At 40.8% G+C, this 26,485-nt stretch overlaps 1 protein-coding gene across 1 annotated transcript in view; it reads left to right on the plus strand.

Annotated features, from left to right (window-relative positions):
• Window positions 1-26,204, plus strand: part of LOC307157320 (protein NLRC3-like) — a gene marked incomplete at its 3' end in the record, with an annotated part of 73,515 nt that extends 47,311 nt beyond the window's left edge. The window contains exons 7-9 of the mRNA XM_079869190.1: window positions 775-948; window positions 25,386-25,432; window positions 25,687-26,204. Coding sequence (XP_079725316.1) covers window positions 775-948; window positions 25,386-25,432; window positions 25,687-26,204 — 739 coding nt within the window. The remainder of the gene's footprint in view (window positions 1-774; window positions 949-25,385; window positions 25,433-25,686) is intronic.
• Window positions 26,205-26,485: the final 281 nt, after the last annotated feature.

Here is a 26,485-nt window from a genome sequence, read left to right on the forward strand (position 1 = left end):
ATAAATCAAGATGTAACATTTATTTGTCAGGTAAAAATGTATCATGCCAATTACACAAGTAAATGATTAAAAGCCAATTCAGAAATAATAAATACATGACATAATTTACTCAAAGATGACTCTAAAAGTAAGCAATGTATTCCTGACAGAGACACACAGTGGTGTGTCAGCGCTTTCCATCAGGAAAACACTGAAACAGCACTTGTATGGGGGATGATCCTGGTAAGGGTCCCAAAGACTGCTCTGTCCACTCGCCTTAAATACCCAGACCAGAACAAAAGGGTTATACAGATATTGTTTAGAGTTGTTTTGGGTCTGTTTATGTACCCCAGGGGGTAGCACCTGGTTTCGGGAGATATCTGGAAGGGACATCACCCAGAGAGAACAAGATTCTCCTAAGTTCTCAATCTTTCTCATTAAACCAATGACTGCAATGAAATTAAGACCATTTTACCAATCGCACTGAGACACTTAAAATGACACCAAACATGAAAAGGAAAAACAATAGATTCACAATATACATCATATTGTGATATATAGACATTCTTAGTGAACTTTTGGTGACTTGACTCGCGAGAAGAGGAGGGGGTAGCAGAGATAAGGTAGGAGAAAAGTTTGGACAGGACAATCCCATCCTGTGCTCTGTCTTTGCTATCTTCTCTGGGTGCGTTTTATGGTTTTATTGCAGGGTGAATTTTTGTCTTAGTAGGAAAATCAGTTCTTACAATAGTAACGTCTGATTGCCAAACTAACTGTTGCTATATGTCTTTGTAGATTGTCTGGCTGTATGGTGACAGAGGAAGGCTGTGGTTATGTGTCTTCAGCTCTGAGTTCAAACCCCTCACACCTGAGAGAGCTGGATCTGAGCTTCAATCACCCAGGAGATTCAGGAGTTAAGCTGCTCACTGATAAACTCAACCATCCAAACTACAGACTGGATAAACTCAAGTATGTAGAGCATGAAAAGTTGATTAAACAACTCCAAAAACAGCATTTCAATCTTCACTTATTACTCACATTACTACATTTACAAAAGTTCTTATTGAGAATTTACAGAGGTTTAGCTCTAGTTATGCTACAGGGCTGTTGAATGCTTCATTCTGATTGGCTGATGAACATTATAAGGTGTGCAATAATTTACAGTAAACGCACAGGTAAAGTAGTTCTAGGCAGGTCTTGACTGCATTACAGTTCCATATCACTTTGCAAAATGATTTCAGTTATTTCAGAGGTCCTGACAGCCTACAACAGCAAAACAACCAAAACCCACAAAGACAAAGAAAATATAACAAACAACAGGATATAATAACAAACCATTTCCATGATTTTCCTACAAAATAAATTTTTATTCACTTTATCCCACTCTCCCATAAAAACGAACACACACAGAGTAAACACACACAATAATACAAGTGCACAGAAATGAGTTGTTAGCGCCGCCCTGCGATTTCATGAGTAAAATAGTTTTGCAACTTATGTAGTATGTCTGAAAGGGGGACTGTGTTAGGTGTGGTCCAGTGGGTGATGCATGTGCACATACCCGACTTTTCTTATTTCAAAATATATTAATTGTCATTTTGAGCAGATACAACATCTTGTATATAAAAATTAAATAAACCTCAGCTCTGGTTTTCTCCCCTCTGCCCTTATTGCCCCAAGTAGGACCACACTATACATATAAAACAATACATATGACAATAACAATAAAAATACTATAAGTGCAATAGTTAAACAATACAATAAGTGTACAAAATAACAAAATACAATGCAATATAAATAAAATGATTAAATATATATATATATATATAGTTTATCCTCATCTGCGTTTTCAAGTGCGAGATCAATGGTATCAATATAATTTCACGAGTTCACATGTTAATGAAATCTGATGTAATATTATAATGCGTATTTGGCTTGCTGTCCGGGGGGAGGGCTCCGAGCTCTGAATTCGGCCCAACCCCAGAGTACTCCCCCCTATGAATGTATAGATCATAGGTATCTATGAGCAGACTCAGCCGAGTGTGAGGTGATGGGGTGGTGGCGGGATGCTGAGAAATTTGTCATGAGACAGGAGGTAAGGGAAGGCTTTATTTATACTGGCTTCTTCTTGTGTTGATTGGATGATTACCTGAACATGCTCCTCCCGAACTTTGTTACATAAAACTTCATTTAACAAAGGTTTCCATGTTTTATGAAAAAAAAATACCCTTTCAAAGAATTTAAAGATAAGACTTAGAAGATAATTTCTTTTATCCATCATATGAAGGAGGGCATGCATGTTTCCACTTAAAGAGAATGAGCCTCCTGGCCAATAGTGCAGTGAAATAGTGTAGTCTGGCATTGGTGTAGTGTATTCTATGAAGAGTCTTGCTTTGCATCAAACTGTGCCGGGCACATATAGAGGAAGAATGTACTAAATCTATTTTATAATCCCTCTCTATTTCAAGTATAGTGACCCCCAGCATTTGGGGTCAGGATTTAATCAATCTATTAATTCATTAAATTACAGAGATTAGCCCTTTTCTGTCTGAGGTAAGAGAAAGAAGGGTGTCTGTCACAGTGTCTGGTTTGTGTTTCCCCGGGTGTCCACTAGAGGTCTCTTCCCCATACTGTCACCATTCACTCATGAACGGCATTTCCCACAATCCTTTGTCTGTTCTCATCACTCGTCATTGCACACAGCTGTGACCCTATCACATTGTTAGTTTCTGTGTATATATACCCTGTCTGTTCAGCAGTGGCGTAGCAAGTCAGTCCCGGGCCCATATGCAAAATAAATTGTATGGGCCCCCCGCAGTGTAAAGAAAATACCATACCAAACAATACCATAAAAAACACACTCTACCCAACAATTTTTCACAACCAGAACGGAACAAAAACAAGTCTAAAACAACCAAGGCTCTGCCAATGTCAATAATAAACTACTGATCTTGGCACGGCGGCCCAAAATGTAAAAACATAAAACTGCATTCTCCGGGCCTTTCTTTCGGCAAATTCATCCACGATGTCATTGGTGTTTAATTCACGGCTTCGAACATTCACGATGGAAAGAATTGCCAGTCCCGATAGTCTGTTTTGCGACATGGTGCTCCGCAAATATTTTTTTTATTAGCTTCTTCAGTTTTGAAAATGAGCGCTCCGCTGAAGCAACAGTAACAGGGACCTTCGACATCGTTGCCATTTAGGCCTACACTAGGTTTGCACAAAAAAGGTCTATTTTGGGTAGTTGGGTAGTCCACTTTTATGTTTGTATTTGTCCATCCTTTAATGTTCAATTAGCTAGCCGATAGTAACCTCTCACACTGTGTTTTCTTTTTTTAATTTGGCGCGGCGATGTTGCGTGCGTCATATAAAAAATGACAGTGTAGTTCTTCTACGTCAGCTGCGGGGTGCAAAAAATAAAAAAATGCACACTTTAAATGACAGATAAAGTAGACATTATGGAGAAACAAGAAATGATTTACTACACATGACATGCATACAAAAATAATAAAATATATTTATTGTGGCCACGAATTTAAAATGAATTTCCTTGTTTATTAAAAGTTCCTCATGGGCGGGCCGGGCCCCCTATTGGCCCGGGCCCATTTGCACGTGCATACCCTGCATGCCCTGACGCTACGCCACTGCTTTTCAGTCATTGTCATGGAGTCGTTGTTATTCGTCACTACACTTCTGGGGCCTGTACCATGAAGCCGGTTTAGGTGGCTAGCCAGCTATGTTTCAGTTTAGTCTGTTACAATGACTTCACCTTTTCTTCCAAATCCAGTGGACATCTCAGCGCAAATTGTTTTGTACGAAATTGCACTTCGTAGAGAAAGAGTTTTTAGCCAGACAAAATCCCCTTGCCTTTCCTGATAGTTACTTGTATGAAAGATACAGATTTTCCGCGGAAGGAATGTCTTATCTTTGCGAATTCTTGAGCCGCACATAAAGAACTTTACACGTCGAATTCATGCACTTACTGTACTGCAAATGGTATTGCGTTGCGTTTTTTTGCAAGTGGTACATTCTTGCACAGTGACGCACAGAAGCTAGGGGAAAACACGGTTTGTCGAACCATTCGCAAGGTGGTCCTTGCTCTGCAGAAGTACATGAATAGTTTCATTAATAGTGTTCCCCGGACATTTATCGTCCATGTCCATGTTCATTGACTTCCTACAAACACAGGACTGACTGTAATTTATGTCAAGGGTTTTAAATCCTTACCTTGTTCACATTTCTTCTGAAGCCCATTGAGGTAGAGGCTTCAGTTTCTGGGGCAGGTTGTGAAAAGAGATGTGTAAGGGCCAGTCCCTTTTTTATGCCACATATTCAAATGTTTGCCATAATAAAAAGCTCAGTGCATTCACATCAGCAATTGTCTGAGAACACACAGACAGAGTGTCTTCATCATTTCCTCCACCCTAATAAAAATAGGCCAATGTAAAGCATAACTGTTGTAAAGCAGGTTATGTTTCTGGTGTTCTGTCTGCTGCATACTGACCTCTGTGTGGGAGACTGTGTGTGTGCATGTGTTCTAAATTCTCGCTCTACCCGCGATTGGTTGTTCAGTGTCGACGTCACTCTTTTATGTGCACGCGCGCGTGGAGTAATCAAGAAGAGAAGAGATCCGGGAAGAAGAGAGAAGAGGAAACTGAAGGTTTGGACTTTTATCAGGGTCCCAGGTACCGCCCCCTTCTTCGTGGAGGACGAATCCTCGGTCGAGATTTTCTGGCGGGAAGATCCCTTTGTTCGTTTGGGACCGGTCTCCTGGCTCGAGTTACAGTGACGATTGACTTAAGCCTTTCGGTTCCAGAAATATGAATTGTGTAAACAATGTATATTGCTGCATTCTACTATTGGAATTCGACTGTGTTAGATTGAGAGAATTCCATAGACATCAGACACATCACATGAAGGTTGTAGAAATGCGAAGTTACAGGAGATATGCAGAATTACACACATATAAAGTTTGATTAAACACACAATAAAATTGTCAGTGTTTCCATTATGGCCAACACTTGTGAAACATAGGAATACATATCAACATTTAAAGAGTTTTCTCTGAAATGATCCAATGGACAAAAGTTCCATGTGCGTTAAGGTGTTGGAATGTTGGTTTGCCCAGGAACTGGATGAGCTGCAGCTTTGGAACCATAAAAGTTTATGACCAGGTTGAGGTGTGTTACAAGACACTATTGAGTGATTTTCTTTCAATGAACCTTCAGAATTAAAGATTTTACTCTTAGCAACCCACACCTCTATTATAAAGCAAAGCTAATCACACACATACATATCGGAAGGTATACACTCAAGAGCCATATTTCTACATGAAATTGTACTCAAAGGAGGTTTTGTGTGTGTGTGTGTGTGTGTGTGTGTGTGTGTGTGTGTGTGTGTGTGTGTGTGTGTGTGGGTCATGAGGTTGTAAAGTCACAGGGAGTCCATGCTGAAATGGGGGGTTTTACAAGGGATTCTTAAAACAGGGTCCTCTTTTATGGCTCAATTGTCCCTCTGGGGAAATTATTAACCATCGAGGAATTTATTAACCATCGAGGACATTTGACGATGGGTTTTGACGTCACATGATTCCTTAATTTGAAAAGCAGATGCCATTGTCGCTACACAATAAATATAAAAATCAGGAAAAAGATTAGAAAACTGGGAAACTGATTTTGTACAAAACGTATGATCTAAAAGGAGCGAAAAAGATGCGTTTTAGGAAGATCAAACTTTTCTGACAATTCTGAAAAGGATAAAAATAATCCTTTTTCATAAAGGTCCTTGATGATACTGAGACCCCTAGAATTAACTAAATAGGAGGAGAGTACCACATACTGCCTTATAAACATCAATTAAAGAATTAAAAAACATTCTAAAGATATCTGTGTGTTTTTAGTGATGAATACGCCTAGATATCTGAATCCTTCCTGAGCCCACTTAAAGGGGAAATTATGTTGGGAAAGTGTCTCAGCTGCTATATTGATAGGGAACAATTAGCTCTTTTGGAGATACAATTTGTCTAGAGTATTGGCAGTAACGATGAAATTGGGTTAATTATATATAAAAGAAGGTCATCTGCATAAAGGGACAGCTTTTTCACCCCAAAAAATAAATAAATGCTGCCCAACACTCAACAATTGCTTTTCAACTTTGTGAGTTAGAAGTAAGCTATACTTTGAATGAAATTGGAGGTGTTTTTTATAAATTGTGGGTGAAGGGGTCAGAGAATATTGGAGGTGCAGTTTAGAAAGTTGGTCAGATATTTCTGCCATCCTGACATTCTCAGATCTCCTCAACTGACACACATGCAATTATTATTTGTCCATGGATGTAGGATTTGAATGCCTCCCACAGTGTGATGCTGCTAATATAAATATTGGCATTTATTTCAATATATATATTTAAATGAGATGTGAGAAAATATTTTAAGTTGTTATCAGAATGTACATGTGAACTAATTCTCCATTGTTTAGAATAAGTTCTGGCTTGTGTAAACCTTAAATCCAAAGAGGTGGGTCATGATCTGAGATGATGGTGCGTTCAAGTCCTCCTGGGAAGTACGTACTTACGAAGTGGGAAGTTCATGTTTACAACAGCACTGCGTTCAAGTCACTTTCCTCGGAGTAAGATGGCAGTGTACTTTCTCAATTAATTACACAAAAATACAGCAAGGTTCTTAAACTATTTCTAGAAAATTAAGAACAAAGAAATGTGCATCAGGTGTACTTTGTTTTTGTCATGATTCTGCCCTCTTGTCCTTGTGTCACAGGCCGGGGCGAGCCCCTATTAAATGTACCACCTCGAGGAGTTTACCCAGAGACACCACAGACGGACAACAAGGTAAGTAATAATAAGTTCAGTTTTATTGAATTAAAATCCTAATTACTAAATCACGTGATGGGAGGGTTCCAGCTCTGTTTTCCTCTGTCCAGCAGCGGTGCAAACCCTTAGTGCAACAGTTGCAACCCAGCGGGTGACAGAAAGGGAAGTCGGCTCAATCGTTCCTCTTCGGACAGAACTGGAAAGTAGCCTTCTAGGCGATAGTAAGGGGGGGGTCCCACAGTAGGTCTCCCTCGGAGCAGACAGCAATAAGGGATCGGACAGATAATACTACAAGATCTCCACTCAGCGGTTCCTCTCCAGAACAGTCAGTGGTAGGTATAGTGATTCCTCTTCAGAACAGTCAATGGTCAGTATCTACATAGACAATGGTAAGGGATTCTCCCAGCGGTTCCTCTTCAGAGCAGACGGCGATAGGGGATGGACGCACAGTACTAAGATCTCGACAACGCGGTTCCTCTCCAGGGCAGTAAATGATAAGTATCTATACAGGCGATGGTAAGGGATCGAACACAACGGTTCCTCTTCGAACAGGCCTGGCAGGTGATCGTACAGACAGTAGTAAAGGATCTTCACCCAGCGACTTCTCTTCAGAGCAGACAGCGGAACAGACATGGTAAGAGACCTTCACTCGGCGGCTTCTCTTTAGGGCAGACAGCGGCAGATAATGGACCAGATGGTGGTAAGAGATATCCACACAGCGGCTCCTCTCCAGAGCAGACAGCAGCAGATAATGGGACAAACGGTGGTAAAGGATCTCCACACAGCGGCTTCTCTCCAGAGCATATAATTGAACAAACAATAGTAAAGGATCTCCACACAACGGTTCTCTCCAGGGCAGATAATGGAACAAGCAATGGTAAGAGACCTTCACATGGCGGCTTCTCTTCAGAGCAGACAGTGACAGATAATGGAACAGACAATGGTAATGATCTCCACACAGCAGTTCTCTCCAGAGCAGATAATGGAACAGACAATGGTAAGAGACCTTCACACGGCGGCTTCTCTTCAGAGCAGACAGCAGCAGATAATGGAGCAAACATTGGTAAAGGATCTCCACACAACGGCTTCTCTCCAGAGCAGATAATGGAACAGACAATAGTAAGAATCTCCACACAGCGGCTTCTCTCCAGAGCATATAATTGAACAAACAATAGTGAAGGATCTCCACACAACGGTTCTCTCCAGGGCAGATAATGGAACAAGCAATGGTAAGAGACCTTCACATGGCGGCTTCTCTTCAGAGCAGACAGTGACAGATAATGGAACAGACAATGGTAATGATCTCCACACAGCAGTTCTCTCCAGAGCAGATAATGGAACAGACAATGGTAATGATCTCCACACAGCAGTTCTCTCCAGAGCAGATAATGGAACAGACAATGGTAAGAGACCTTCACACGGCGGCTTCTCTTCAGAGCAGACAGCAGCAGATAATGGAGCAAACAGTGGTAAAGGATCTCCACACAACGGCTTCTCTCCAGAGCAGATAATGGAACAGACAATAGTAAGAATCTCCACACAGCGGTTCTCTCCAGAGCAGATAATGGAACAGACATGGTAAGAGACCTTCACACATCGGCTTCCCTTCAGAGCAGACAGCAGCAGATCATGGAACAGACAGTGGTAAAAGACCTTCGCACAGCGGCTTCTCTCTAGAGCAGTCAGGGGCAGATAACTGAACAGACAATGGTAAGTAGCAGGATATGTGATGGTCAAGAAGTCTTTACAACAGTTCCTGTACAATACACGCTGGTTAAACAATGGTTAGAAAGCTCTCTTCAGCTCGAGCTTCACAGATCTGCCCACTGGGCCAACAGGTGGAAGCAGAATTATACACCCACACTTGTGCATGCAGTAAACCACTTCAAAGAGTCACACATGTTCACTTCACACTAAGCACTGCAGTCCACAACAAACTCACAGTGAATAAGGCTCCCACTCACTGTCCCAGCCAGCTACCTCTCCCATTGATAGATCTGAATATCCAGAGCTGTGAGAAGTATACTGCAAAGAGATTTCAGTCAATATCTTGACTAATTTGGAGCCACTGTCCACTGACTGATACACTCAAACGAATATTGAAGATAAAGGGCTTCACAGAAGAATATCAAAGAGGCACTTAACTGCTGCATATATGATGTAGATGCTCAGCCACTCTTCAATCCTTATCGCTTTCACTTTATAGATCCATTTTCCAGTTCCCTGAGGCGCTGAGAATAAAGTTCCGCCTTCACGCCACATTATTCCTCCCCGCTCCGTGTTTTTGCTCTCTTCACGCCAGAATGCCCTTTTTATAATCCACATAGTGGATACGTGTCCCAATCACTGTTAACTTTCCTCCTATCGCACAGCTGACGCTCATCTTCTCATTCACCAGTGGCGGCCGGACACAATACACGGGGGAAACCCCGGAACCGGCCCGGTGTCCCACTGAAACTGCTCCCACATGGAAACATTTCCCGGACGAGTGGTTCCTCTTCGCCCGTCACCCCGTGACACTTGTGTTATTCTAGTCTTGAGGCAGGCCTTGCCTTTGTAGATTGGCCTTTTGTTTGGGCTGTGTGCTTGTGTTGTCTCGTCTCCTTACCCCGCCCCCTTGTTCTCCTCGTTTGTCATTATTGTTTAATCAGTGTCACTTGTTGCCCTCATTATTTTCTTCCTTATTTAAAGGACAAATCAAGTGAAAAATGAACCTAGGGGTAATTAACACATGGTTACCGAGTCGATCGTTCCCTGCGATGCGTTTTCATGAAAATCGAATGTAAAGAGTTTTATTTATAAAAACAGATTAGCTTATAACACTAGTATATAGGGCAGAGAGTAAGTAAAAGTAAATCGCAAGTTAATACCACTAACAAGGCTCAAAATAGCCTCACACTAACACGGGAGCATAATGAGGGTCCCTACATGCAAAACGAAGCATTGAGAACTTTGTAAGTGTACAGACAGTTTAATAAGAAGATACTTTATAAAGACAGTACATTACGTGTTTACAGGCAGGAGCCATCTTGGAAAACAGTCTCGACTAGTCGAGCCACGAACGCCGTGCGATGTGAGCTGGTCGACAGGAATTACGTTTGTGAAATCTAATGTAGCACGGCGTTCGTGGCTCGATTAGTCGAGACTGTTTTCCAAGATGGATCCTGCCTGTAAATGCGTAATGTACTGTCTTTATAAAGTATCTTCTTATTAAACTGTCTGTACACTTACAAAGTTCTCAATGCCTAGGTTTGAATGTAGGGACCCTCATTATGCTCCCGTGTTAGTGTGAGGCTATTTTGAGCCTTGTTAGTGGTATTAACTAGCGATTTACTTTTACTTACTCTCTGCCCTATATACTAGTGTTATGAGCTAATCTGTTTTTATAAATAAAACTCATTACATTCGATTTTCATGAAAATGCATCGCAGGGAACGATCGACTCGGTAACCATGTGTTAATTACCCCTAGGTTCATTTTTCACTTGATTTGTCCTTTAATCCCCTTGTGTTTGTTGTCCTGTGCTTGTTCGTTTCGTATCCTGCCTGTGAGTAATCCAGTCGAGTGTATTGTCAAATGAAGTTTATTGTTAAATAGTCTAGTCTTGTTAGTGTTTTATTTGCCTTGCTAATGTTGTTTGCCCCCTCATGGGTTTTGTTTTCCTTGTTTTCTGTTCAACAATAAACTGTATTCATTTAATACTGTCTGAGCTTGGGTTCGTGTCTGAAATCCGTGACAGTTTTTTTATGTTTTTAATTAATTTATGAAGCCACTGTAAATTTTATTGTTACATATTACATTGTTATATTATAATGCCATCATATTCTGTGTAGGCAATAGAAGCAATAGAAAAGCCTGACAATATCACTGAATACCTTAAGTATTGTGGTATTCCTCGATGTTTCTCACTGACACACCCACAACTCGGAAATTTCAGGGCTTAAAGAAAATCCCAAGCTTCCCACTCATATTTACGATATTGTGCTAGCGTTCAACTCTTAAATATGATCTTTATGAGATGACTTCAACGCACCATGACTATACTATGATAGTCGCAGGAATTGACAGAGTGTATCATTCTATCATCCAAAAGAAAATAAATCAATCTGCGAGTATGAATGGTGAAAAGAAAGAGAAGACTTTACTAGTTGGAAACCTTGACCTCCAGGGATTTGACAGGCCAATCTGTTTAGTTTAGGTCTCTAGAAGTCTGGCAGCTGGACAACGTGGTGTGTTTTGAAGATGACCTGTCCAATATTGTATTTTGAACCAAATTAAAATCTCCCCCTTTAACTATCTGATGACTATCAAGATTAGAGAGTATAGAAGAAGAAAACTTTTAAAAAACTGTTTATAAAATTCCAGGCACAATAACATGATCATTTGGATCTGAGATCACTGATTCAGGTTCAAAAGCAATGTTCTTATGTAGAAGAATCACTGTCCCTCTTGCCTTCACAGCAAATTTGTAGTGAAAACAGTGACCAACCCATGTACACTTAATGTGAGAAACATCCAAGGTGAGAAGATGAGTTTCTTAATCCAAGTCTCCTCTTGAGGGACTGTAAATGTGAAGGAACTTTTTGGTCTTAACAATATTATGCAAGCCCTTTACATTCCAAGAGATACAATTAATATTTGTATTTAATCTTGTTGTGCTACCAGCCATTTGTATCATGTATAACTAGTGCAGTACCCTGATCCATGAAATGTCCTGAACACATAAAAAAAGAGATAAAGAATAAAAAAAAACAAAGCTGAGAAAACAAGATCCATAATAAGACCAACACCAGTTAGCTGGCCCTTATACCCACCCCTGCTCTCCCTTTAAACTAACCACCAAGAACTTGCATATTTCTCTGGATACCTTGTCTTCCAATTGAACCCTTATTTAAACCACAAACCCTATTTCTCCCCATTATAATTGTATTTTACACATTATAACCCCCAACCAAGAGAATATCAGAATTAGAATTAGTACTGCATATATAAAATTTCAAATTCCTTCAATGACAAAATGTATTTTGGTAACACTTTATAATAACGTTCAGTTGTAAGTTATGTATAAGTGGTTAGTTAATGATGAACTAATCATTTACAAAACATTCATAAATTATTAGCAAGTGATATACTAACATTTTATGTATGTTTATGTAAATTCCATTAGAAGTCATTTACAAGTGATTAGTAAATTATTAACTAATTATTTATGAAACGTGTTTCATAAATTATGTTACTTTTTTGTAGGTATGTAGCAATTAGAGGGTGCAGAAAGTGTTGTAAATGTATACACGTACAGATCATTTGTAACAGGTCAAAAAAATCTACGAATGATGTGTAACACATTTACAAGTGAAGAATAGTTTACACTTTAGATGAGGGGATGCAGAAAGTGTTGTAAATGATTTATTCATGCGTTTACACATCTATAACAGGTGTTGAACACTGTAGTGTGTACTGCAGTGTAAGTGGTGACTGGTGAGGGTATAGACAGCTGTCTTCTGTAGTGTGTAGTGTAGAGTGTAGTGTAGTGTGTACTGCAGTGTAAGTGCTGACTGGTGAGGGTATAGACAGCTGTCTTATGTAGTGTAGTGTAGTGTGTACTGCAGTGTAAGTGCTGACTGGTGAGGGTATAGACAGCTGTCTTCTGTAGTGTAGTGTGTAGTGTAGTGTTGTGTAGTGTGTACTGCAGTGTAAGTGCCGACTGGTGAAGGTATAGACAGCTGTCTTCTGTAGTGTGTAGTGTAGTGTGTACTGCAGTTTAAGTGCTGACTGGTGAGGGTATAGACAGCTGTCTTATGTAGTTTATTGTGTAGTGTAGTGTGTACTGCTGTGTAAGTGCTGACTGGTGAGGGTATAGACAGCTGTCTTCTGTAGTGTGTACTGCAGTTTAAGTGCTGACTGGTGAGGGTATAGACAGCTGTCTTATGTAGTGTAGTGTGTAGTGTAGTGTGTACTGCAGTGTAAGTGCTGACTGGTGAGGGTATAGACAGCTGTCTTCTGTAGTGTAGTGTAGTGTTGTGTAGTGTGTACTGCAGTGTAAGTGCCGACTGGTGAGGGTATAGACAGCTGTCTTCTGTAGTGTGTAGTGTAGTGTGTACTGCAGTTTAAGTGCTGACTGGTGAGGGTATAGACAGCTGTCTTATGTAGTGTAGTGTGTAGTGTAGTGTGTACTGCAGTGTAAGTGCCAACTGGTGAGGGTATAGACAGCTGTCTTCTGTAGTGTGTAGTGTAGTGTGTACTGCAGTTTAACCCTCTGGGGTCTGGGCTGTTTTTGGGGTCCTTGAGATGTTCTGACATGCCCTGACATTTGTGCTTTTTTCAGTTGCTTATAAACATATTAATGGCAAAAAAAAATTACACACTATTTAGCACAAACAGGGCTACCATAATATGTGAGCAACAAGAATGTACATCTCTGCATTTTTGAGAGAATAATGTTTATGCATGGTTATTGAAAAAACTAAAAACTAAAGTTTCTGATATAAGGCCATAAAACACATTCTAAATATGTGCCAATAAGACTTTTGTCTAATGGATGTCATCACCTAGTGTTTTTTCTTCAAAATGATGTGAAAATCACCCTGCCTTATCATTCACATAACACAATACATTGATTTGAATTTTGCAAAGCACTTTCTGTTTGGAAAGGCAATATGCGGAGTGGGCGTCAACGATCATGCATATTTAGTGGTTCACACTTGAGGAGACAATGGGGCCTGCATACTTAGGGACCGTTCGGTATTTATGGAAGGGGCCACCGAAGGAAAATAGGGGAGGGTCATGTCTTTTTATTCTTTGTTAAGGGGAGGGTCATCCAACTTTTTTTAGTCTAGGGGGAGGGTCACCCAACTTTTATATTCATGAAAACAGCAACATTTCAAAGTGGCTTGTTTGGTGCTATTTTTTTCCATTTAGCTCCATTAGCGATATATATTTTAGTTTCCATTCTTATTTTGTTTCCACGATGAGTAAGATGTAGGGCTACCACATCTTTAAATTAGCCTACTATTAGTATTATTTAAGTTAACATAAAATACATAGACCTACACCACAACTAGTTGAGGATAAATTCGTTAAAATTGGGCGATTCAGTGTTATGGACGTGACATTTGCAGTCAAAACTTAAAATAAAAATTCTCAGAAAATGCATTTAATACCAATATTTTGAAACATCTGAAAGGAGTCAAGACATTAGAAAAATATCAGTCTACACATGCGTTTTATATTTAATATGAGGGAAATACACATGTGACGTGACACAAAAAAATCTTTAACTTTTAGGTGGCAAAATATTTTTTAGTAATTCTATAAATTACACTGTGCAAACCAAAAGATATATACCCACCGGATGAATAAAGATCGGCCTCCACAGAACATAAAATATTATATTATTTTTATTTTATTTTTCGCGTTCGCATTTATGTGAAAAAAAAAAAAAAAGAATGTTAAGGGCCTAACAGTTCTCCATTACGGACATGACTGCTCTGAAAGCGACTTAAAAATTTCACAGAGACCTCAAACAGAAAGCACAAAGCCTTTCTTTAAAGTGAATTTCGTTTTTTATTTATTTTATCTTAATTTTAATCAATGTTTCATCTGGATTTAATAAATAAGAAGTAGGCTAGTCTAAATATAGTAGAAAATAGATAATCATGACACGAAGGCGCGGGCGAGTGAACTGGACTCGTCTCATAAATGAACCGAAACTCAGCGTAAGGTTGGCTATGCTACTTGCCTCACAGACCTGAGAAATATATAGAAAGCTTGAAATGTCTACTTTTAAACAGAACAATTCAAAATGAAGGAAAACAGACTGCTTTCTCCTTATGAAATGTGCATTTCTCTCTGGCGCGTTCTGAGAAGATTGCGACGCATCGTCAACTTCATCTTTGCAGTAGACACAGAAAACACTTGTTTATTAATAAACCTAGCTATATTTGACATATTAATAATCATTACTTTTGCCGGTTCTTTGTGACAGCTTTTAGATGCTTTATTCGCAACGCCACCCATGTTGAACGAGTCACACCGCATCAGCACCGAAAACATGTTTTTTTTTCTAATCTAAAATCAAAAATCGTGATACGAACTGAATCGTAGGTTTGGTCTAGCGTTACAGCCCTAGTAAGATGAGAAAGCAAGAGTTTATGGTTTAAAAAACAAACAAACAATGGCTATCTGAACATCTTTGCCAAGCGCAAACCAGTACAGAATTAGGCTAATCAATAAATTATCGGGGAGGGTCATGCCTTTTTTCACAATCATTTTGGAGGGTCATAGAAAAATGTATTGCTGGCGAAGGGAGGGTCAAGTCTTTTTTGACAACAGATCTCAAAACTCCTCCGGTGGCCCCTTAAATAAATAATGAACAGTCCCTTAATGACTCTTTCATTCAGGTGAGTCACTGAGCCACAAGAAAGCAAGAGCAACAGTTGGAAGCATCTCAATTCTTTTTTATTTTTCCACATATTGTGCTTGCAATTTGGCCTATAATATCCAAGGAAAACATGTCTAGTAATTGTGCAGTTAATTCTCATACTGTATTTTCAGTTTTGGAATATTTATCCTCTCCCCAAATTTAGCAAATAAAGAGGAGGAAGAGGAGGAGGAAGGGCAAGGGGAAGGGGAAGAAGACAAGCAGTCTCGGATGAAATTAGTGCCACTCTAGTTGCCCATGTCCTTGTCCACGGTGTGACCATGAGGGAGGCTGGGTAACAAGTACAGCCAAACTTGAGTCGCTTCACCGTCGCCTCCATCATCAGAACCTTCAGGGAGGAGTCACTGAATAAGAGACCAACATTTCCAGTGTCTCTGAGGAGGTTTATTCTCTTCAAGAAAAGGCCAGCAGTCGTACAGTCACACAGAGTGATTTTATAGTGTGACAGTTGTAACAAATTAGCTCAAAGGGAAATATTAATACTAACTCATAATTATCAATTATGATTAATTATTAATATTTGGGTCAGTTAATTGGATTAACCTGAGGTAGCTAAATTAATATTACAATCAATTAATAAGTTCCAACAAACTATTTTGATTATTCATTTATTCTAAGAAAAGCATATCTTTCATGGCCACCAAAAGATAATTATTCCTTAGCATGTACAGCGCTTGGAGCATGTAACAAGATCAAGATCGTAAAAGGGAATTTGTTGCAAGCAGAGAATCAGAACCAAATACACATTGTGCACAAGTTTTATTAACTAAATCACAAATATTACTAAACTAAACAAACATTGTTTAGTAAACAAACATTGTTTAGTTCTCATTGGCATATAATTAAAAGTGATTATCAACTGAATGGACTTTTTCAAAATTTGCCTCTTTGTGTCTTTTCTAGAAGCTCAAACCTTAGAGATAGGCTGGTCCATGCTGATATTGTCACGCCTTCTTCTAGTACTCTTTCTAATGCCCAGGGTAATTTTCCATGCCAAAGTTGCACTTCCTGTTCACATTACCTTAAACTCCAGTCTTTCACACATCTGCACACACGTAAGATATATAAAATCAAGCAATTGATTACATGTAAATCTACCCACGTGGTGTACATTTTGATCTGCCCTTGCCCATTGTTGTATGTAGGCAAAACTATTAGGGCTTTACGAACGAGAATTTTGGAACATTTGAGTGCAATCAGGAGATGTGATGCAACCTCGTCTGTTTCTCAACATTTTCAACTAGCTAAGCATGCAATTTCTGACCTGAAATTTCTGGGCATTGAAAGAGTTTTGCCTAAAAGGAGAGGTGGTGATGTAGATAAAAAACTGCTACAGAGAGAATCTTTTTGGATTTTTGAACTCAACAGCCTTTTCCCGAAAGGGATGAATGAAGAGATAAACTATTCATGTTTTCTGTAAATGCTTTTATTCTTTTTTAGAGATAAATATTGTTAACTTTTCTATCAAAAGAATTGTGTTTCTATTTGTTCTCTGGGTCTGGGCTGAAGCCCCTCCCTTTGCACCTGTTACTTGTTTCCTGATTACCTATTGGGTATTAATTGACTGCATGTCTGGTGTTGATTCATTATGAGCATTGAGAATAGCTGGATTGCTGAAACGTCTGCTCTTGCTCTATTAAAATAATTGATTCTTTTTGTTAAAGACTTTAGCCCTATTCGGACGGGACTAGTTTTCCAAACGACGTTTGAGTTACAATTCTTATCAACCTACGTCTGTGATTTCATGTACGGATTCGGACGGGACTAACATCTCCGTGTTTATTACCGAGGTAGGAGTGTCTGTTTTACATGTGGGCATTGCAGAAGATCACGTGTTCAGAATGCGTGGATTGCGTATGGTCATTTGAAATTAAGTATTTTTAAAATTAAGCACTTTGAAATATAAAGTAAAACGTCCTAACGTATTAAGTGTTTTGTAAACCTTTGATAAAAATTGTAGTATAAAAAAAAACTAAACATAGATTTGTCATCATGATTTTATAGAACTGGGTTCTTATAATAAACCCACCGGAATAAAAAGTTTTAACTTATAGGCTATAATTTACACGTTATGTAATTAAGTGCAGAAATGAAAGTAATCTTACCTGAAACTGATATTACAGTAGCCAGTCTTAACAGTTTACGTGATTTGGCTCTTCTTGTTGATTTCATTTTTTATTTTATTTTTTCTTTGCAGTGTAGGCTACCAAACACATTTACATCCATTATCGGTGCGCAAAAAGCAGAAACCGGCGCGATAGCGAGAGATTGTATGGCAGTTCACGTTGACCAAAACACATAAGAAAAAGCGTTTTGGAAAAAAAATGTCCGGTAATCACAGACATTCGCATTCGGACGGGATTAGATTTCTCTGAGGACCGCCGAGTTTGACGAAAAACAGTAGGTAATTTGCTCTGGAATTTTTACAGAGGTCGTGTGAGAATTTTTTTTTTTTTTTTTATTTAACCTTTATTTAACCAGGAAAGTCCCATTGAGGTTAAAAACCTCTTTTTCAAGGGAGTCCTGGCCAAGAGGCAGCAAAAACACAATCAATTACATTTATAAAAGTTATACAACACAAATAATTAAAAACATTTACAATTTAAACAGGTCATTTCCGGTTCTCTCAATCTGGACTTAAAAGCATTTAAGGAAATAAGTTCAGATAATTTCAAGTCTTTTTGCAAAAAGTTCCATGCAGAAGGAGCGGAGTAGACAAAAGCCCTTTTTCCCAGTTCTGTACGGGCAAATGGAACAAAGAGCAGCAAGTGATCATTTGATCGCAATGAATAAGAACCAACACTTCTCCATGTAATTAAACTACAGATGTAGGATGGCAACAGACCAAGCATGGCCTTATAGATAAAAATATGCCAGTGCCCTGATCTCCTGTTGGACAACGATGGCCATCCCACTCTGGAATATAATTCACAATGATGGGTCAAGTTTTTACAATTCGTAATAAATCTCAGAGACGCATGATAAACAGTGTCAATCTTATGCAGACATTGTGATGAAGCGGTCCTATACACCAGGTCTCCATAATCTAAGACAGATAAAAATGTTGCAGTGACTAGCTGCTTTTTTGCTTTAAAAGAAAAACAAAATTTATTTCGAAAGAAAAAGGACAGTTTAAGTTTGAGTTTCTTCACGAGGTTGTCTATATGAGGCTTAAAAGTGAGAGCATCATCAAGCCAGATACCAAGGTACTTATAAGAATGAACCAACTCTATGACATTTCCAGACAAAGTGAACACAGGAGGAGGAGCTTGAGAAACCTTCTTAGTATTACTAAACAGCATCAGTTTGGTCTTATCAGCATTGAGAACCAGCTTAAGCTGCATAAGCGTGCGTTGAACCACATCAAAAGCTTTCTGCAAAGACTCAACCGCTTTAGCTGGGGATGATCCAAAACAATAAATAATCGTGTCATCAGCATAGAAATGCATATTAGCATCCGACACATTTTGGCCTAATTCATTTATATACATAATAAACAAGAGAGGACCTAATATTGAGCCTTGTGGCACCCCCTTGTGGACCTTAACTAATGCAGAACATAAACCATCACATTTAATACACTGAGTCCTGTCACTCAGATAATTCTGAAAAAGACAGACATGGCAGATTCGGAGAGGATTAAAATCTCAAAGTACATCTGTGAAACAGATATTTCTCTAACGTCCCCCTGTGAAACTAGTCCCGTCCGAATAGGGCTTAAGTCTAGTTTTTCAGAGTGCGAACCATCTACAGTCTCTTCTACATTTTATTGGTTTTCACGCACCTGGACTTACAACTAGCCTTCATCTGAGTGCAACAATATTTCCTTGTAAACTAAACAAACATACATACATTCATAGGAAATAGAACTATGGAAAAGATCTATTTAACTATGAAAAGAACGTACTCGGTGACCTAACGGAACCTCGGTTCTCTCTAGAAGAGGGAACGAGTATTGCGTAAGTTGCTTTCACACGTCATAGCCCGCCATAATGGGTGTGGCTAGCGTGTATAAAGGAAGGGCTCACAGGCTGGAAATCTGGTTTTCATTGACTGAAGCGAATAAGCTCGTGGCGCGACACGGCAGCTTACGCAATACTTGTTCCCTCTTCTAGAGAGAATCGAGGTTATGTTAGGTAACCGAGTACGTTCTCTTACGAGAGGTTCTCTCGTATTGAGTAAGTTGCTTACGCTACGGGAACCCCTTGTCAACGCCGTGCGCGCCGAGCATCCATTGCATGAGTCCCAGGGGAGCCCGGGAACACAACATGCGGGAACAGGCGGCCAGCAACGTGGGCCAGCACAGTACATAAGCACATAATAGGGAGAATAAAGAGCGGCTCCGCTGGTCTATGTATAGAGAGTATCAACCCTTAGCGCAGCTGTGTGGAAAATAATTAATTAGCCTACATTTTGGAAATAACTTCCAAAATGTCGTTTTATTTATGTCACGGGTGACAAAAGCGCTATCGAGCGGAACCCCCTTATGAGCCATGAGTTTCCAGAGGGAACGATTTGTGGGCAACACATCCTACTCCGGTTCCGGGTGTGGTGGGAATTTTGCCCGGCCTGATTAGCGCTGATGCACTGCAGGTGCGAGAGAGAGAGACACAGCCTCCACATAGGCTTTCCGCCTGACAAAACAAACATAAAAAGAGCCATTGAGAGAAGCATGGGTGGTTCTTGTTCATCGTGGTTCGTCGTGGTTGTTGTTCGTCGGCCGTTCGTTCTCGGCAAGCGAAGTTTCTGGGCACAAGCTTGTTTGTGAGAGCGATCGGGGTGAGAAGGTCTCCTGTTGAAGTGGTCTATATTGAGTTAAAATCGGCTGTGGGGAAGCCTCGTTGGGGAAAACCTGCCCATTGAAGTCTGCTGGACTGATTGATCGAATGGATCTGCGTTGAGGAGAGAAAGAGAAAGATAAGTGAACTGATTTCATCTTACAAACAATTGAAAAGCTTGAAGAGGATGCAGAGAATATAGATCTGACGGTTGGGAAAGCTATGTGTTTCAGAGTGTGTTGAAGAGGAACCAAAGATCGAGTATCCTTCACGGGAGTGTAATGAATGGATTGAGGTCTCTGATCAGCCTTATTGTGTGAGTGAATTGCAGTGCTTTTGCCTTATTGATACACATTAGTGCATTGCTGTGGATTTGAAGTGAACACATGTGCGGTGTGCTTTTGCTGAGAAGTAGCTTCAACTTCTGCATACGTCTTTGTGAAAAGTGATGATATCTGCTCTCTACTATTAACCTCTTCTCTGCTGAGCCCTGTGAGTGTACAGACATACTGGTGAAGTGTCATCAACCTTTTCTCTGCCTGAGCCCGGTGAGTGTACAGATACACTGGTGAAGTACTATTAGGGCACTTTCACACTTGGTTCGATTGCCTGTTCCGAACCCGAGTTCGATTGCTCCTCCCTCCCCCTGCCCCCGATGGACTGTGTTCACATTATATTATTTGTATCTGAACCGCGGTACGCTTGCGTCATCAAGCTGCAGCTGGCGCGTGCTCGTGTTGCTTGGTAACCGCTATGAAAAGGCGTCAAAATGGATAGAATTGCTCGCTTCACGTTTGTTCTTCTTATTTTAACCTTTGGTTTTGTTTTCAAAGAAAAGATACAGAAACACACTTGCGTCTGTCTGCCGCAAAAATATTAAAACCGTTCCAAAGACAGCGGGATGTCCGCCAAAGACAATTTTTGTGGAGGCAAGCAGAAATCATCTCTGCTTGCAGTGCGTCAATCCCGCTTTTCATCAAGGTAAGTGTATAGACCCTTTTAAAGTTGTTAAACAGACACGCACGCAGGCACGCACCACATTATATGGCATCAATAGTGGTTCACTTCCGCGATTTGGTTCGATTGCGTTCATATCAGCAGCGAACCGTACCCGAGTTCACATGAACCGTACCCCAGACCACCTTTTTAAGCGGACTCGAGTACGGTTCGCGGGTGCGCACCCGAGTTCGGAAAACAGCGTTCACATCATCCAAACGAACCGAACTCTGACGTCATTCGAACCCGGGTGCGCACCAAAAGTGCTAGTGTGAAAGCCCCCTTAATCTCTTCTCTGCTTGAGTCCTGTGAATGTACAGATACACTGGTGGAGTGCCATTAACCTCTTTTCTGCCTGAGCTCTGCAGCCTTACTGGTGAAAAGAGTTTCTAAATCATTGTCCCATCACTGTGCTCCGACGAAAGTATCCTGTACTGAGAAGAATCCTTACCTTCCTACTTACCGTTGACCCCCGAAGAATGCAGCATCGCTGGTAAAGTAAGCTTTTAAACCACTTTCACTATTGTGCACCAACGAAAGTACTTTGTACTGAGAAGAATCCTTACCTTCCTACTTACTGCCCAAGTCTTGAAGTATGCAGCATTACTGGTGAAAAGAGTTTCTGAATCATTGTCCCATCACTGTGCGCCGACGAAAGTATCCTGTACTGAGAAGAATCCTTACCTTCCTACTTACCGTTGATCCCCGAAGAATGCAGCATCGCTGGTAAAGTAAGCTTTTAAACCACTCTCACTACTGTGCACCGACGAGAGTTCTCCATGACGACGAAGGCCTAGAAGACATCGAATTCGATTAAGATTTGTCCCCTTTTTATATCTTGTGATAAATAAAGATTACTATTCGTTGGAACTTATCTTGTGTCTGTGTCGTCCATCTGTTGCGGGCCTGTGGTGTCGGCTCCTCGCGGTGGTGGTGTGCTTCAAGTCCGGGACGGCGGGTCATCCATTGAGGTCCGCCCCGGTGACATATACACTGTAAAAAATATTTTTTTTAATTTCTAAGTAAAGTTATCATTAAATATGTTTTACAAACAATTGGTTTACAAACTCTTGGAGGTTTGTGGTTACCATCATTCAGAAGAGTGATGGTGCTTGTGTTTAGACTTGTGTTTTACGTGATTAAATCAGGAAGATTACATTGGTTTCTTTTCAGTGTAGGACAGTTTGTCAACAAAATGCAAAAAATATAGTATATTTATAAACATCGCTAAACAAAGAGTGAATTGAAGAATTAAAAAAGTAATGACGGTTTTTATGCACTTTTAGTTTTGTTTTGTCAACACGAAATCTGGTGGGTACGCATACCCACTGTCCCCACCAAAATCGACGCCTATGTGCTTCATACCATGTAAAGGGAAACATGATAATATAAAAGTACTGTAGTAATGCAGAAAAGTGCATTACAACCATGTTAAAGCTATTTAAAACGTTCAGATGCAAAAAGGAACTAAATGTAAAATTAGATAAACTAGTTAATGATATTGCGCAAATGCTCTCGGTCTCTTCAAAGGTCTTCGCGAATTATTGTGTTATAAGACTCAGTTATCATACATCACGTCTCTTCTACTGTAAGTACGCAGAAAAAAATGAGACAAATGATGCGCGTTTGAGTCGGATTTTTATGAAGAATATGTGACTGTTTATGTAACTGGCAAGGCAAGGCAAGTTTATTTATATAGCACATTTCATACACAATGGCAATTCAAAGTGCTTTACATAGAAGAAATTAAAATAATAAAAAGAAATAAGAATAATTAAAACAGTTTAGAAAAATAAAAAATAAAATACAGTACAGTACAGTCGGACGAACATTGGCACAGTGCTCAGTCATTAAATGCATAGCTTAACAGATTTGTTTTGAGTCTGTATTTGAAAGTGACTACTGTAGGAGCACGTCTGATCTCCTCTGGCAAAAGAAAACTTTGTCTTCGTCATACTTCGTCAGTATGGCCACATGAAACACGACTGCCATCTACAGGTTTTAGTATTTCCTGCGTCCAACACCTAATCCCCCTTCTGCACGATCCCGCAGAATTTCGGAAGTGCTCGCGGCATTCTTCTCTCTGGGACGCGCATTTTTAAAGGCCACATCTGTACCTGACCGTCGAGGGCGAATCTCAAGAATGGCCATTGACGGGGTAATAATCTGGATCTGAAAGTAAGCGTCTTTCAGATCGAGAGAAATAAACCAGTCCCTTGGGCGAAATTGCGCGAGGATTTGTCTGGTCGTGAGCATTTTGAACAGTTGCCTCATGAGAGCTTTGTTCACATATCTCAGATCTAAGATAGGTCTGAGAGCTCCGTCCTTCTTGGGCACGAGGAAGTAACGGCTGTAAAAGCCTGACTCGGTCAGAGAAGGATGTACTGGTTCTAATGCCCCCTTGCACAGCAGCTTTTATTTTTTTTATCTATTTCTGCACAAAGTAGGTGTGCTACTTCCAAATTAACTCTCGTCCCGGTCTGTGCTCGAAAGCACGGGGGACGGCGAGCAAACTGTAGTAATAGCCCTGCTTACAGTATTCAGCACCCATTCTGACACGCCCGGAATCGCTTCCCATGCTTTTGCATGTATAGCTAGGGGTAGAACAGCCTCTGGGTTGCGATCACAGCACTGCGTGGGGTCGAGAACCTATATCAGAGGTATCGGTGCCTGAATATGGCGGCTCACTGACAGCGATAGCTGGCCGGTTTACATTCAATGACTCGATCACTTTGGACGGAGAACATTCTGTGGCAAGAAAGCACTCGTGTGCGGGCACAGGGCTTACGTTCACAACACGGCCGGTATGTGGCATTAAGGTTCCGTCCCCTGGGATAAAAGTGTAGCAGAGCGGGCAGTGAGTAGGTGTGGGCACTGTTTTGTGGGCACATTTCCTACATTTAACACTCGAGCGGCATATGCCAGCTCTAGAGTGGGCTCTGCAATGACACCGGGGGAACCATGCTTGTGTGTAGGGGTGAACGCTGGGAAGCAGGCGCATTTTCTACACTCAAGACACCATCGGCGCGAGCCGGATAACCAGAATTGTACTCTTATGAGATTTCTCTGGGGTGCCGTAAAGACGGTGTTTGGGTGCAGGCGAGTGGGTTGTGCAACGCGCTCGTTGGCTGCAAAATACACATCTGCAGTCGCCTTTTTAAGGGGACTGACAGAGCGAAAGCTTTGACGGCATAATTTTATCTGCCGGCAGACCCGTGATTCGAACACGGGTCTCTGGCGCGGAAGCTTAAGATTCCGCCACTGAGCTACAGGGGGAAACACATAAGCTTTCAGTTAGCGCGAGCATATACAGTAAGAGAGCGTCAACATTAGAGTGCAGACGAGCGGGTTGTACAATGCGCTCGTTGGCTGCAAAATACACATCTGCAGTTGCCTTTTTAAGGGGACTGACAGAGCGAAAGCTTCGACGGCATAATTCTGTCTGCCGGCAGACCTGGGATTTGAACACGGTTTTCTGGCGCGAAAAACCTAAGATTCCGCCACTGAGCTACAGGGGGAAACACATAAGCTTTCAGTTAAGCACGCATATAAGAGAGCGTCAACATGTCTTGTGACGGCGTCTGTTTGCAGGCGTGCGTGTATTATAACAGGCTCGTTTACTGCAATATTAGTATTTCCAGCCGCCTGAACTTAGAGAGGACTGAGAAATGTATGAGAATTGGAGGTTGGCCTGGCCTCAGCGGGACTAAAACACTCTTTCTTCCTCCTTTCGCCGGTGAGTGAGGCACGCGGGGTGCTGAACATTGCTCGTGACCGTCCGCTCTGACATCCCTTGAGAACGGCGCAGATTGCGGACAAAGGGAGAGAGAGCGGGAAGATGTTGTAATAGGCGAATAGCCAGAGAGCGTCATCATGTCTTGTGACGGCGTTTGTTTGCAGGCGTGCATGTATTATAACAGGCTTGTTTACTGTAATATTGATATTTCCAGTCACCTGAACTTAGGAGGGGGGAGGAGGGGGGGTTGAGGCCAGAAGCGAAGAAGCTAAGAGAGCGAAGGGCTAGCGAAGAGGCCTTTTAAAGCTTGACAAAGGAAAAATTTCTGAGCTGGCTTTTCCTCTGTGGGGAGGATTTATGACGCTATCTCAAGTGTGGTTAGACATCTGCCTTATTTTTTTTCTGTTCATTAATGCTCAAATCCACACTGCATTCTAAGAGAAGGTGATGTAGATCAAAGTGTGAGTCATTAAATGAGGATTAATTAGATAGGAGACATGATACAGGTGAGTGTGGTTGGGTTTATGTGTGTGTGTGTGTGTGTGTGTGTGTGTGTGTGTGTGTGTGTGTGTGTGTGTGTGTGTGTGTGTGTGTGTTTACTGATTAACTGTCACTGTGTGTTTTGTAGTGTGGATCATGGAGGAGAGATCAGGATTACAGCAGGACCACGAAAATGTACGTCTATACACACACACACACGCACTCTCTCTCTCTCTGAAATATTTGAACATAAGAATCCTCTTTTCTGTTTGGTAACCATGGCGATTTCAGTCAGAACCTCATTCAGGACAAAAGCTGTTACAGAATATTTCTTTAGTGCTTTATTAGCATCGGTTGCTTACAATCCTAAATGAACTAGTCAGATCTGAAATGAAGACTCAAGATAGAAAGTTTCTGTAATTCACTGATGTGTGTTTTCTCTCCATCAGATTCTCATCAGTTCACTCTGGATCTGAACACAGTGAATAAACTCCTCCGTCTGTCAGAGAACAGAGAGATTACAAACACTTACACAGTCCAGCCGTATCCTGATCATCCAGACAGATTTGATCATTATCCTCAGGTGTTGTGTAGAGAGAGTGTGTGTGGATGCTGTTACTGGGAGATTGAGTGGAGTGGGAGTGTGTGTATATCAGTGTCATATAAGAGCATCAGCAGGAAGGGATTGGGTCATGAGTGTGTGTTTGGATATAATGATCAGTCCTGGAGTTTGATCTGCTCTCCCTCCAGTTACTCATTCTGGCACAATACCATAAAGACTGAACTCCCTGTAAAGCCAATCAGCAGGAGAATAGGAGTGTATGTGGATCACAGTGCAGGAACTCTGTCCTTCTACAGCGTCTCTGACACACTGAGCCTCATACACACAGTCCAGACCACATTCACACACACACTCTATCCTGGGTTTTGGGTTTATAATCCTGGATCATTAGTGAAACTGTGTTGATGAATGAGAATAGACTGATGAGAGATTCTACCCATAAGCATTATGGGTAGAATCTCTCATCAGTCTATTCTCATTCATTGAGCTGCATGATAAATCAGTGACAGTGAGATGTTCTATGTCTCTTTATTACATTAATAACACAGCTTAGCTTCTGTCAGTGAAATAAAGAGAAACAGACAATGATACACAGAGAAGAGAGAGGAAATATGAGACACAATGAGACTCACTGAAACATGTCTTTTTGACATGTCTTCATGATTTTTGATGACTGAAAATAGGCC

The sequence above is a fragment of the Squalius cephalus genome (assembly GCF_949319135.1).
Source record: "Squalius cephalus genome assembly, chromosome: 4".
NCBI lineage: Eukaryota > Metazoa > Chordata > Actinopteri > Cypriniformes > Leuciscidae > Squalius > Squalius cephalus.